This window comes from Salvelinus alpinus, chromosome 2 (genome assembly GCF_045679555.1).
Source record: "Salvelinus alpinus chromosome 2, SLU_Salpinus.1, whole genome shotgun sequence".
Taxonomy (NCBI): Eukaryota; Metazoa; Chordata; class Actinopteri; order Salmoniformes; family Salmonidae; genus Salvelinus; species Salvelinus alpinus.
Window position 1 is genome coordinate 89,666,604 of NC_092087.1, and position 14,828 is coordinate 89,681,431.

Here is a 14,828-nt window from a genome sequence, read left to right on the forward strand (position 1 = left end):
TATTTATCTCTTTCTTTCTCGCTATCCCTCTCTCTCTCCGCTCTCTCGCTGTGCCTTCCTTCTCTCTCTCTCTCTCTCTCTCTCTCTCTCTGCTCCTCCCTTCTCTCTCTTTCTCTGTCTCTCTCTCTATCTCTCCAGCCAGAGAACCTCTCAGCACCATATAGATAAGGGCCAGTATTCATAAAGCACTGATGATCTAAGATCAGTTTGGACTTTAAGATCATCATGAATAACATTACATGGACTCTGAGACTCTTAGTGAACACAGGCCCAGATCAGCCCAGTCCAATCCAGCTACATCATTAACACCACTACAGGTGGTTTGGAGGTGGTGTGGTTCATGTGGAATAGCACCACCATGTGGAATGTGTGAGTGTGTGTTTCTGGGGAAAAAAATACAATAACCATTATCATCTCAAAAGTCAAAGTCATTATTGAGATGATTCAAATCCTTGTTATTCATCAATCATTTAAAGCAAACAACCAATCAATAAACTTGACCGTTATTCATTGGAAAGTACAATATGTTCTGTTTTAATTGAAAAACTTAATTACAATTAGTATAAAAACCTATTAAACGTGGTCGTTGCACGTACATTTGTATGGCTGTCTACTCTTTAACCTGTTCCCCCTAATTAGGGGCAGGTTGGCATTTCTTGTCATGATTCTTACCCTGGAGGCAGCTCTGTAGAGGGGTCACTAGCTGGCACAGCCACAAAGTCATCAAATATACCCACACTGCTGACCATAATACCTAACCTTAACCTGAAATTAAGACCAAGAAGCACATTTTGTTTTCATGAATGTTTACAATATAGTAAATGATGACTATAATAATACCCTGTTACACATTCCCAGTAGATGAAAAGCTGGTACTGCAGTAGTGATGTCAGCGACAGACAGTAGCCCATTGTCTTTCCAATCCTGGTGCATTAAACTGGGTTTGCAGTTTCCCTAAGAGGATCAACACTACTGGAATAGATTAATATAGGTAAGGATCCCTTTGTGGCAGAAGTGTCTGTGGATCACTTTGTGGCAGGTGTCTCATCTTGGTCTGTTCACATGCGTTTGTGGATGTAGATCACTGTCTTGCAGTTGGGGCAGCGGTGTTCTACGTCCTTACAGGAGTCAACACAGAAAGGAATGCAAGAGAATATCATGCACCTAGAGAGAGAGAGAGGGGGGACGGACAAAGAGAGAGATAGATAGAGAGGGGGGGTGGGGGACAAAGAGAGAGAGCGAGAGAGAAGGGGGTGGGGGACAAAGAGAGAGATAGATAGAGAGGGGGGGTGGGGGACAAAGAGAGAGAGCGAGAGAGAGGGGGGTGGGGGACAAAGAGAGAGATAGATAGAGAGGGGGGGTGGGGGACAAAGAGAGAGAGCGAGAGAGAGTGGGGTGGGGGACAAAGAGAGAGATAGATAGAGAGGGGGGGTGGGGGACAAAGAGAGAAAGTGAGAGAGAGGATATTTAGTGTGTGTGAGAGAAAAAAAGCTACAAATACTATGTGTGTGTATTCCTGTATGTATGTGTGTGTGTGTGTGTGTGTGTGTGTGTGTGTGTGTGTCGGCCCGTGTGTGTCGGCCCGTGTGTGTGTCAACTCACAGGAAGCAGAAGAGGACTCCACAGATGAGCCAGGCGAGACTCCCGGCGATGTGTGTGGTCTCTGTCAGAACCTGGACCTGACAGTGGGGACACGTCATCTGGCCGGGTACGTCTCTTAGTAGCGGCTGCTGCATCACCACCACCTGGGTTACTGCAGAGGGAGGAGAATACTGGTTAGAACCAGATATAACTGGTCAGAATCGGATAGAACAGGACAGAACCACCACCTGGGTTATTGCAGAGGGAGGAGAATACTGGTTAGAACCAGATATAACTGGTCAGAACAGGACAGAACCACCACCTGGGCTATTGCAGAGGGAGGAGAATACTGGTTAGAACTGGTCAGAACGGGACAGAACCACCACTTGGGTTACTGCAGAGGGAAGGAGGGAGGGAATACTGGCCAGAACCAGATAGAATCAGATATAACTGGACAGGACCATATAGAACCCCTTAGGATGGAGTAATACTATAGTAATACTTGATATAACTGGACAGGACTGAACAGGACTGTACAGAACCATGTAAAACCCCTTAGGATGCAGTAATACTATAGTAATACTGGATAGAACTGGACAGGACTGGACCATATAGAACCCCTTAGGATGGAGTAATATTATAGTAATACTTGACAGAACTGGACAGGACTGGAGAGGACGATATAGAACCCCTTAGGATGGAGTAATACTTTAGTAATACTTGATATAACTGGACAGGACTGGAGAGGACCATATAGAACCCCTTAGGATGGAGTAATACTATAGTAATACTTGATAGAACTGGACAGGACTGGAGAGGACCATATAGAACCCCTTAGGATGGAGTAATACTATAGTAATACTTGATATAACTGGACAGGACCATATAGAACCCCTTAGGATGGAGTAATACTATAGTAATACTTGATATAACTGGTCAGGACAGGACTGGACCATATAGAACCCCTTAGGATGGAGTAATACTATAGTAATACTTGATAGAACTGGACAGGACTGGAGAGGACCATATAGAACCCCTTAGGATGGAGTAATACTATAGTAATACTTGATAGAACTGGACAGGACTGGAGAGGACCATATAGAACCCCTTAGGATGGAGTAATACTATAGTAATACTTGATATAACTGGACAGGACCATATAGAACCCCTTAGGATGGAGTAATACTATAGTAATACTTGATATAACTGTACAGGACCATATAGAACCCCTTAGGATGGAGTAATACTATAGTAATACTTGATATAACTGGTCAGGACCATATAGAACCCCTTAGGATGGAGTAATACTATAGTAATACTTGATAGAACTGGAGAGGACCATATAGAACCCCTTAGGATGGAGTAATACTATAGTAATACTGGACAGAACTGGATAGGACTGGACAGGACTGGAGAGGACCATATAGAACCCCTTAGGATGGAGTAATACGATAGTAATACTGGATAGAACTGGATAGGACTGGACAGGACTGGACAGAACTGGACAGAACCATATAGAACCCCTTAGGATGGAGTAATACTATAGTAATAATGGATAGAACTGGACAGGACAGGACCATATAGAACCCCTTAGGATGGAGTAATACTATAGTAATACTGGATAGAACTGGACAGGACCATATAGAACCCCTTAGGATGGAGTAATACTATAGTAATACTTGATAGAACTGGACAGGACTGGAGAGGACCATATAGAACCCTTTAGGATGGAGTAATACTATAGTAATACTTGATAGAACTGGACTGGACCATGTAAAACCCCTTAGGATGGAGTAATACTATAGTAATACTTGATAGAACTGGGCAGGACCATATAGAACCCCTTAGGATGGAGTAATACTATAGTAATACTTGATAGAACTGGACTGGACCATGTAAAACCCCTTAGGATGGAGTAATACTATAGTAATACTTGATAGAACTGCTACTACAACGACCCCAACATTTTTTTACTGTTTCTTTTTTTTTACTCGACACCGCCACATGGGTCGATGATTAGAAACTAGCACCACGACTACCTTATGTCCTGTCAGAGGTGGTTGCTAAGGCCAGGTGTTGGTGAAGGCAGGATATCTAGCCAACACCCTGTGTGTACAGCTGTTCACTTTCTCTCCACCCGGGGAACTGGGAACAACTAATTAAGGAACCCATTAAGTTCGTTTTCTTCTGTGTGTGTGTGTGTGTGTGTGTGTGTGTGTGTGTGTGTGTGTGTGTGTGTGTGTGTGTGTGTGTGTGTGTGTGTGTGTGTGTGTGTGTGTGTGTGTGTGTGTGTGTGTGTGTGTGTGTGTGTGTGTGTGTGTGTGTGTGTGTGTGATGTGCGGTGAGGTCAGTGGTTGAGTAGGCACTGGCTATTATCAAAGATAATACAAAAAAATAAACATTGATGAAGCCTATTATAAACTTAACCAGACTCGATGCTAGTCTCATTGACTCCCTCTCAAGGTAAATCTGAACTGCTTTACTTCCTGTTTTACAGCGTTGAGTCCCTTACGGCCACATCGGCAACTCCCTATAGAACCAACCCATAACTCAGGTTACCACATCCCTCCGCCCATAGTCCCAACATACTTAACCAAGGGAACGGAAACCAGGGGGGGATATATTTTTAATCGGAGTCAAAAGGGGGAACTAACCAGTTCTGGTAGGAATGGCCCAGAAATGTACTGCCCAGTAACTAACTATAAGTTCAATCTTTCTGGGGATTTGCGGGCTCTGTCTGAGCGTTGGACAAGGGCTGCCTCTGCCTACCTCACAGTAGGCACTTGAGCTGCCTGTGGGACAGGTATCTGGGGCTGCTCCACTGCCGCTCCATCATCGTCCCAGATAGGAGGACGATCTGAGGTTGCCTGGGCACCTTCCCCCCTCGCCAGCAGATGAACCATGTGGCGCCACCTCACCACCTTCTCAGCAACATCCCCTCTGTATAAGAGAGGAGCTGTAGTGGGGACCACCACTCCTGGTGTTCATTTGTCATTCCTTGAGAAGTCCCTGACCCGGACGGGCGATCCGGCCTCCAGCGACCTGGTGGATTTGGTGTTTTTTCCTGTTGGTAGCCATCCGTTCCTGACTGCGGAGAACTCTTGTGCTGACACCTGGTCCGAACAGGGTGGCCAAACATGATCTTAGCTGGAGTCATCCCGGTTGTGGTGTACAGCGGGAGGCTGCCAGGGAAACTCTGGTTTTCAGTGTGCCTCATGCTGCTTTTTCCAAGGCTCTTTTCATTGTCTGGATTGCCCTCTCCACTAAGCCATTCATGGAAGGGTGCTAGGGGTGGAGGTAATGTGGAGAATACCATTGGTTGCCACTCATAAAGATGGCTGCATTGTCTGATGTGATCGTATGGGGAAGACCATGAGTACTGAATACTTCCCTGAGATGCTCAGTTGTTGCTGAGTTTGCAGTGGGGACTGGGAAAACTTCAAGCCATTTTGAGCGAGCATCTACAGCCAACAAGAACATCTCCCCAAGGAAATGCCCTGCATAGTCAATGTGAATGCAAGTCAAGGGTTTTCCAGGCCACTCCCAAGGGCTTATGGGACCCTTGTGCTGGAGCATTTCATACCTGCTGGCAAGTAGCACAAGACTGCACCTGCTCTTCCACCACTTTGTCCAATCAGGACAGTGGACACGCCATTGCTCCTGGACTAAGCGGCTGACGTTGGAGAGAAGAGGGTCTCTTACAGTCCATTTCTTCAGTTGGCGATGGTCTATTGGAGCTGTTTGGAGCTGTTTCAGCAAGCACACCAATCCAGGGGGACATTTGAGGTCTTTGGGCATGTCTGGAAGTGGCAGCTTGCTGAGACCATCAGCATTGGCGATGGAGGGGCCTGGTCTGTACGGCAACTCATATTGGTATTGAGCTAACATGAGGGTGTTTGGAGTCGTCCGGAGGCGAATGGGTGTATGTTCTTCAGTTCACCAAGGAGCCCTAACATGGGCTTATGGTCCGTTTGGATGTTGATGTGGCGTCCGTGCGCATACTTGTAAGATTTCTTGCAGTGGGGTTAGGACAGAGGCTAGGTTAGGAAGAAAGTGGCCATAGTAGTTTAACTTCGCAAGGTAGGCCCATAGCTCACTCACATCCTTGGGTTCTGGGGCCTCTGGTTGTCCAGTGTTTGAAACCCTTTGGCAGGGACTTTGTGCCCCAAGTACTCCACTTCAGGGGCCAGGAAAACACACTTTGATTTCTTCAGGAGAAGCCCTGCGCTCTCCAGTCTTGACACTAATCTTTCAAGTTTATTTTTGTTGGTGGTCTTCCTCCATGACACCGGTGATAAGGATATGCTCCATCTATACAGTAGTGTGCTGTTAACAGATTCTCCATTGTTCTTTGACAGATCACTCAGGCAGAGGAGACACTAAACGGAGGGCATGTGTACTGAAACAGCCCCTTGTCAGTGTTAATTCTAGCTACTTTGCAGGATTCTTCAGCCAGCACCAACTGCTGGTATGCGTGAGACATGGGCAGCTTGTAAAAGCATGTCCCACCAAATAGCTTTGTGAATAGCTCCTCTACCGTTGGCAGTGGGTACTGGTCCAGCCTGGAAGCTACATTGGCGGTTAGCTTGTAATCTCCACAAATCCTGATATTTCCATCAGGCTTCATTACTGGGACAATGGGGGAAGCCCACTCAGAGTAGGTGATTGGTTAGAGTATTCCAGTGGTCTGGAGCCTGTCGAGCTCTGCCTCGACCGTCTGTTGTAGTGCGAACGGCACTTGGTGGGCTTTTGCAGAAGCGTGGTCAAACGGATTGGTCCACATGAATTTGCACTTCAGTCTCTTTTAATTTTCCAAGTTCGTTATCCTTACCAGTCTCCCAGTCCCTGCCACTGAAAAGCATCCCCATAGCATTATGCTGCCACCACCATGCTTCACGGTAGGGATGGTGTTAGATGGGTGATGAGCTGTGCTTGGTTTTTCTACAGACATAGCACTTTGCATTCAGGCCAAAGAGTTCCATTTTTGTCTCATTAGACCACAGAATCTGGTACCTTATGATCTCAGTCTTTCGCGTGTCTTTTTGCAAACTCCAGGCGTGCTATCATGTGCATTTTCTCAGGAGTGTCTTCCGTCTGGCCACTCTCCCATAAAGCCCAGATTGGTGAAGTGCTGTAGAGACTGTTGTCCTTCTGGCAGGTTCTCCCATCTCAGCCAAAGAACTCTATAGTTCTGTCAGAGTGGTCATTGGGTTCTTGGTCACCTCCATGACCAAGGTCCTTCTTGCCTGCTCAGTTTGGTCGGATACTCAGCTCTAGGCAGAGTCTGGGTATTTCCATATTTTTCTATTTCTCAATGATGGAGACCACTGTGCTCTTGGAAACTTTCACCATTCTAGAAATAGTTTTATACCCTTTCCCAGATATATGCCTCATCACAATTATATCTCGGAGATCTACAGACTGTTCCTTGGACTTCATGGTATAGTTTCTGTCAACAGGTGTGTTTCTTTCTAAATCATGTCCAAACAATTGAATTGGGCACTGGTGGACTCCAATCAAATCGTATTGACATCCCAAGGATGATCAAATTAAATTGGATATACCTGAGCTCAATTTGGAGTATCATAGCAAAGCGGTGTGAATACTTATGTAAATTAGTTATTTCTGTATTTTTTTTAAGAATAATGGGCAAATATTTTATAATCCAGGTGAGCAAAGCTCTTAGAGACTTACCCAGAAAGACTCACAGCTGTAATTGCTGCCAAAGGTGATTCTAACATGTATTGACTCAGGGGTGTGAATACTTACGTAAATGTGACATTTCTGTATTTCATTTTCAATAAATTAGCAAAAATGTCTGCACTACTCAACACTTGTGTGCATCTGGCACAGTTAACCTGGCTTGGTTTACTTCACTCACAAACTCGAAACCGTGACTCTGTCTTCACAACGTTGTGTCTACAGTCTGCTGGTCGGAAGGAGCTGTAAGCCCGAATCATCAGACAAATTACTTTTGTTATTGTGAGAATTTAATTTTAATATTTAATTAAAATTTTAATTTTAATTTGGCTTTTCATAACAGCTATTTTGAATAAATAATCACGCCACTGTGTGTGTGTGTGTGTGTGTGTGTGTGTGTGTGTGTGTGTGTGTGTGTGTGACTCACCCCCAGGGGTGTTTCTAGGTTGTGCCATGCCCGTGCTGTATTGGGGAGGTGGTGGGTACATGCCGGCTTGGGGACCTGATAAACAAGGGATAGATAAATACATCAATAAATTAATTAAACAGAAACATCTTGCATAATGTACCACCACACAGGGATACAGAGTGGTTGGACAGCATTATGGGAACACAAACACAGGGATACTGAGTGGTTGGCCAGCGTAATGTACCACAACCCAGGGATATAGAGTGGTTGACCAGCGTTATGGGAACACAAACCCAGGGATACAGAGTGGTTGGCCAGCGTAATGGGAACACAAACCCAGGGATACAGAGTGGTTGGCCAGCGTAATGGGAACACAAACCCAGGGATACAGAGTGGTTGGCCAGCATTATGGTGACACAAACCCAGGGATACAGAGTGGTTGGCCAGCATTATGGGAACACAAACCCAGGGATACAGAGTGGTTGGCCAGCGTTATGGTGACACAAACCCAGGGATACAGAGTGGTTGGCCAGCCCTTAACAATGAGTCTCATGATATCTATGGCTATCATGACACACTTCCAAAACGCTTAATGAAAACACTATTGAAGGGAGTTGCTGTCCAGTAACATTTTAATTTACATCAAGAGTAAGGGCTGGTTTCCTGGACACAGAATAAACCTAGTCCTGGTCTGAAAAGCATGCTCAACGGAGAATCTCTATTGAAATAGCTCTTTAGTCTCGGGCTTAAACTGTCCCTAAGAGTATCAGTGTAGATCTGGTCTCTCACCTCCCTGGAAGCCAGGCTGGGGGGGGTAGGCTGCACCCCTGTCACCTCCCTGGAAGCCAGGCTGAGGGGGGTAGGCTGCACCCTTGTCACCTCCCTGTAAGCCATAGGCCGCGGGGGGGACGGGGTAGGTGGGAGCTGGGATGTGCCGGGGGGATCCATACTGACTTCTATACTGCTGACCATTCTCCATACTGTCGGGGTAGGAGGGAGCTGGGATGTGCCGGGGGGATCCATACTGACTTCTATACTGCTGACCATTCTCCATACTGTCGGGATAGCGGAGCGTCGCCCTAGGTTGAAGACATCCAGGTTAAGACAACATAATCATTTCATGCGGAAGTGTTTGAGAGAGAGAGAGAGAGGAGGGGGAGAGATATATGGGGGGGGGGCAGAGTGGAGAGAGGAGGGGGAGAGAGAGGTAGGGGAAAAAGATAAGACAGGTGGAAGAGAGAGAGAGAGAGAGAGATGAGGGGAGAGAGGTGAGGGAGTGAGAAAGACAGGGGAAGAGGGAGAGAGAGAGGGGGGGCAACCAGTGAAGAACAAACAACATTGTAAATACAACCCATATTTATGTTTATTTATTTTTCCTTTTGTACTTTAACCATTTGCATATCGTTACAACACTGTATTTATACATAATATGACATTTGAAATGTCTTTATTCTTTTGGAACTTATGTGAATGTAATGTTTACTGTTCATTTTTATTGTTTATTTCTCTTTTGTTAATTATCTACTTCACTTGCATTGGCAATGTTAACATATGTTTCCATGCAAATAAAGCCCTTTGAATTGAATTGAATTGAGGGAGAGGGGGAGGGGAAAAAGAGAAGACAGGTGGGAGAGAGAGAGATAAAGGGAGCAGAGAGAGAGAGAGAAGAGAGAGGGAGAGAGCAAACACAGTGTCAGAATCTCAATGGGGTCCTCTCTACTCTCTCCTCTCTCTGCTCTCTCTCTCCTCTCCTCTTTCTCCTCCAATGGGTTTTGAGAAGGAGGCGAGGAGAGAGGACGCGAGGAGTATGCAATTGAGATTCTCCCAGTGAGCGTCATTTATGACAGCACTATTACTAATAAACCTTCAGCAAACATCACATGACGTACCGAGCTCATAATCAGAACCATAAAAGGCTCCGTCCTTAAAGGGGACGTATAGTTAACATCACCAGAACGTAACACTTGTCTTGCAGAAAAAACATAAACTTGGTCCATGTTCAAAATCAATTCATTTGCAATGTACTATTCAATTATCAACAGTTGAAGTTAGTTACAAAACAATTAAGCGTCACTCCACAATGACACATCAGCTGACAATACTAAATATAGTTTCAAATGCCATATAATGGACCAATCAAATGGAGTTTCGAGAAACCGTAGTCAGTCATAGGCAACCACAGTGCAGTATGTCATCTGGAATCAGCTATAATACACAGTACAGTATGTAATCTGGAATCAGCTATAATACACAGTACAGTATGTCATCTGGAATCAGCTATAATACACAGTACAGTATGTCATCTGGAATCAGCTATAATACACAGTACAGTATGTCATGTGGAATCAGCTATAATACACAGTGCAGTATGTAATCTGGAATCAGCTGTAATACACAGTGCAGTATGTCATCTGGAATCAGGTATAATACACAGTACAGTATGTAATCTGGAATCAGCTATAATACACAGTGCAGTATGTAATCTGGAATCAGCTATAATACACAGTGCAGTATGTCATCTGGAATCAGCTATAATACACAGTGCAGTATGTAATCTGGAATCAGCTATAATACACAGTGCAGTATGTCATCTGGAATCAGCTATAATACACAGTGCAGTATGTCATCTGGAATCAGCTATAATACACAGTGCAGTATGTCATCTGGAATCAGCTATAATACACAGTGCAGTATGTAATCTGGAATCAGCTATAATACACAGTGCAGTATGTCATCTGGAATCAGCTATAATACACAGTGCAGTATGTAATCTGGAATCAGCTATAATACACAGTACAGTATGTAATCTGGAATCAGCTATAATACACAGTACAGTATGTCATGTGGAATCAGCTATAATACACAGTGCAGTATGTCATGTGGAATCAGCTATAATACATCACATGATCTAAACATAATTGATCTATGTGGTCTCCATTAGGAAACAGGTCTTCTGATCCCAATGGGACTTCCTGGTTCAATTTAGGTTCAATAAATAAATACAAATTCTAACCTCATGATTCATACTAACCTTGTACTATAAAACAATCTGTTTAATCTTTACTAACAGTAACCAGGTCAGTCTTGAGAACATATTTTATAACAATCTGAAGGTAATAAGGAAATGCGGAGGTTATATAACTCCTCTCTATCTATGGGTGTGTCCTAAATGGCCCCTATGCCCTATGTTCTGTTGTTACATACAGTCGTGGCCCAAGAAAACATTTCCACTGCATTTCAGCCCTGCCACAAAAGGACCAGCTGACATCATGTCAATGATTCTCTCGTTAACACAGGTGTGAGTGTTGACGAGGACAAGGCTGGAGATCACTCTGTCATGCTGATTGAGTTCGAATAACAGACTGGAAGCTTCAAAAGGAGGGTGGTGCTTGGAATCATTGTTCTTCCTCTGTCAGCCATGGTTACCTGCAAGGAAACATGTGCCGTCATCATTGCTTTGCACAAAAAGGGCTTCACGGGCAAGGATATTGCTGCCAGTAAGATTGCACCTAAATTAACCATTTATCGGATCATCAAGAACTTCAAGGAGAGCGGTTAAATTGTTGTGAAGAAGGTTTCAGGGTGCCCAAGAAAGTCCAGCAAGCTCCATGACCGTTTCCTAAAGTTGATTCAGCTGCGTGATCGGGGCACCACCAGTACAGAGCTTGCTCAGGAATGGCAAGAGGCAGGTGTGAGTGCATCTGCACGTACAGTGAGGCGAAGACTTTTGGAGGATGGCCTGGTGTCAAGAAGGGCAGCAGAGAAGCCACTTCTTTCCATGAAAAACATCAGGGACAGACTGATATTCTGCAAAAGGTACAGCGATTGGACTGCTGAGGACTGGGGTAAAGTCATTTTCTCTGATGAATCCCTTTTCCGATTGTTTGGGGCATCCGGAAAAAAGCTTGTCCGGAGAAGACAAGGTGAGCGCTACCATCAGTCCTGTGTCATGCCAACAGTAAAGCATCCTGAGACCATTCATGTGTGGGGTTGCTTCTCAGCCAGGGAGTGGGCTCACTCACAATTTTGCCTAAGAACACAGCAATGAATATAGAATGGTACCAACACATCCTCAGAGAGCAACTTCTCCCAACCATCCAGGAACAGTTTGGTGACGATCAATGCATTTTCCAGCATGATGGAGAACCTTGCCATAAGGCAAAAGTGATAAATAAGTGGCTCGGGGAACAAAACATCAATATTTTGGGTCCATGGCCAGGAAACTCCCCAGACCTTAATCCCATTTGAGAACTTGTGGTCAATCCTCAAGAGGCGGGTGGACAAACAAAAACCCACAAATTCTGACAAACTCCAAGCATTGATTATGCAAGAATGGGCTGCCATCAGTCAGGATGTGTCCCAGAAGTTAATTGACAGCATGCCAGGGCGGATTGCAGAGGTCTTGAAAAAGAAGGGTCAACACTGCAAACATTGACTCTTTGCATCAACGTCATGTAATTGTCAATAAAAGCCTTTGACACTTATGAAATGCTTGTAATTATACTTCAGTATTCCAAAGTAACATCTGACAAAAATATCTAAAGACACTGAAGCAGGAAACTTTGTGGAAATTAATATTTGTGTCATTCTCAAAACTTTTGGCCACGACTGTACACCGGATAGGTGCAGTAATGTGTTGTTTTACAGGGTCAGCCATGGTAGTAGGGGTAGGAGGAGTACTGATCTGGCATCAGTTTTGCCCTTCAGAAAATCTGATTACATGGGCAGAAGGGACCTGGGCCCATATCCACAAAGCTTCTCACAGTAGGAGTCCTGTTCTGGGATCTGTCCATGCAGTCTTATGTCCATGCAGTCTTATTCATAAGACTGCATGGACAGAGTGGCGCAGAGGTCTAAGGCACTGCATCGTAGTGCTAGAGGCGTCACTACAGACCCTGGTTTGATCCCGGGCTGTATCACAACCGGCCGTGATCGGGAGTCCCATAGGGTGACGCACAATTGGCCCAGCATCGTCCGGGTTTGGCCGTGGTAGGCCGCCATTGTAAATAAGAATTTGTTCTTAACTGACTTGGCTACCGTTCTCTTTTCTTTCAGACAAACACAAATGTAGAACACACACACACACACACACACACACACACACACACACACACACACACACACACACACACACACACACACACACACACACACACACACACACACACACACACACACACACACACACACACAAGCTAAAAAAAACTGCCCACCTTACCCAGCTCAGAACACTCTATCCCAACCCTCTTACCCCAGTTCAGAACACTCTATCCCAACCCCTCTTACCCCAGCTCAGAACACTCTATCCCAACCCCTCTTACCCAGCTCAGAACACTCTATCCCAACCCCTCTTACCCCAGCTCAGAACACTCTATCCCAACCCCTCTTACCCAGCTCAGAACACTCTATCCCAACCCCTCTTACCCAGCTCAGAACACTCTATCCCAACCCCTCTTACCCAGCTCAGAACACTCTATCCCAACCCCTCTTACTCAGCTCAGAACACTCTATCCCAACCCCTCTTACTCAGCTCAGAACACTCTATCCCAACCCCTCTTACCCAGCTCAGAACACTCTATCCCAACCCCTCTTACTCAGCTCAGAACACTCTATCCCAACCCCTCTTACCCAGCTCAGAACACTCTATCCCAACCCCTCTTACCCAGCTCAGAACACTCTATCCCAACCCCTCTTACCCTGCTCAGAACACTCTATCCCAACCCCTCTTACTCAGCTCAGAACACTCTATCCCAACCCCTCTTATCCCAGCTCAGAACACTCTATCCCAACCCCTCTTACCCAGCTCAGAACACTCTATCCCAACCCCTCTTACCCAGCTCAGAACACTCTATCCCAACCCCTCTTACCCAGCTCAGAACACTCTATCCCAACCCCTCTTACTCAGCTCAGAACACCCTATCCCAACCCTCTTACTCAGCTCAGAACACCCTATCCCAACCCTCTTACTCAGCTCAGAACACTCTATCCCAGCTCACCTTTCCCCAGCTCAGAACACCCTATCCCAGCTCACCTTTCCCCAGCTCAGAACACCCTATCCCAGCTCACCTTTCCCCAGCTCAGAACACCCTATCCCAGCTCACCTTTCCCCAGCTCAGAACACCCTATCCCAGCTCACCTTTCCCCAGCTCAGAACACCCTATCCCAGCTCACCTTTCCCCAGCTCAGAACACCCTATCCCAGCTCACCTTTCCCCAGCTCAGAACACCCTATCCCAGCTCACCTTTCCCCAGCTCAGAACACCCTATCCCAGCCCACCTTTCCCCAGCTCAGAACACCCTATCCCAGCTCACCTTTCCCCAGCTCAGAACACCCTATCCCAGCTCACCTTTCCCCAGCTCAGAACACCCTATCCCAGCTCACCTTTCCCCAGCTCAGAACACCCTATCCCAGCTCACCTTTCCCCAGCTCAGAACACCCTATCCCAGCTCACCTTACCCCAGCTCAGAACACCCTATCCCAGCCACAAGCAGAGCGACAGTCCCTTACCTGTCTGGAGTCCTGGAGGAGACGAGGTACTGTGGAGCTAAAGATAAGAGCTGCAACTCCCTCAAGAGACAACAAAACTGAAGCAGAGAGAGACAGAGAGAGAGAAAAACTGAAGCAGAAAGAGACAGAGAGAGAGAGAGAGAGAAACTTAAGCACAGAGGAAGAGAGCGAGTGTGATCGAGACAGGAAGAGAGAGAGTGTGATCGAGAGAGGAAGAGAGCGAGTGTGATCGAGAGAGGAAGAGACACAGACTTTCACTATTTGCACATATGACATTTGAAATGTCTTTATTGTTTTGGAACTTCTGTGAGTGTAATATTTACTGTTCATTTTTATTGTTTACTTCACTTTTGTTTATTATCTACTTCACTTGCTTTGGCAATGTTAACATGTGTTTCCCATGCCAATAAAGCCCCTTGAATTGAAATTGAATTTATAGAGGGGGCGGGCTAAGCTGTTAGGGAGGTGTCAGGTAGATAAGGTAATGAGTTCTGGCCGCATGAGAGACTGCGAGCAATATCATCCGAAAATCTCCTAGGAAATGAGGTGGTATGTTTTGTCTTACAGCAACTTTATACTAGGCTATTATGTTGGGTTGTTTCTCACTGTCTCACTGTCAATCGTGACTGAA

The 14,828-nt window shown here is 45.6% G+C and overlaps 1 protein-coding gene across 1 annotated transcript; it reads right to left on the reverse strand.

Annotated features, from left to right (window-relative positions):
• Window positions 1-789: 789 nt before the first annotated feature.
• On the reverse strand, window positions 790-14,355 carry LOC139551354 (lipopolysaccharide-induced tumor necrosis factor-alpha factor homolog). The gene is made up of 5 exons (XM_071362847.1): window positions 14,198-14,355; window positions 8,480-8,769; window positions 7,709-7,783; window positions 1,603-1,753; window positions 790-1,164 (listed from the first exon to the last, which is right to left on the reverse strand). The coding sequence occupies exons 2-5, from the start codon at window positions 8,742-8,744 to the stop codon at window positions 1,059-1,061; spliced, it is 597 nt and encodes a 198-aa protein (XP_071218948.1). The 5' UTR covers window positions 8,745-8,769; window positions 14,198-14,355; the 3' UTR covers window positions 790-1,058.
• Between the last annotated feature and the right edge of the window lie 473 nt (window positions 14,356-14,828).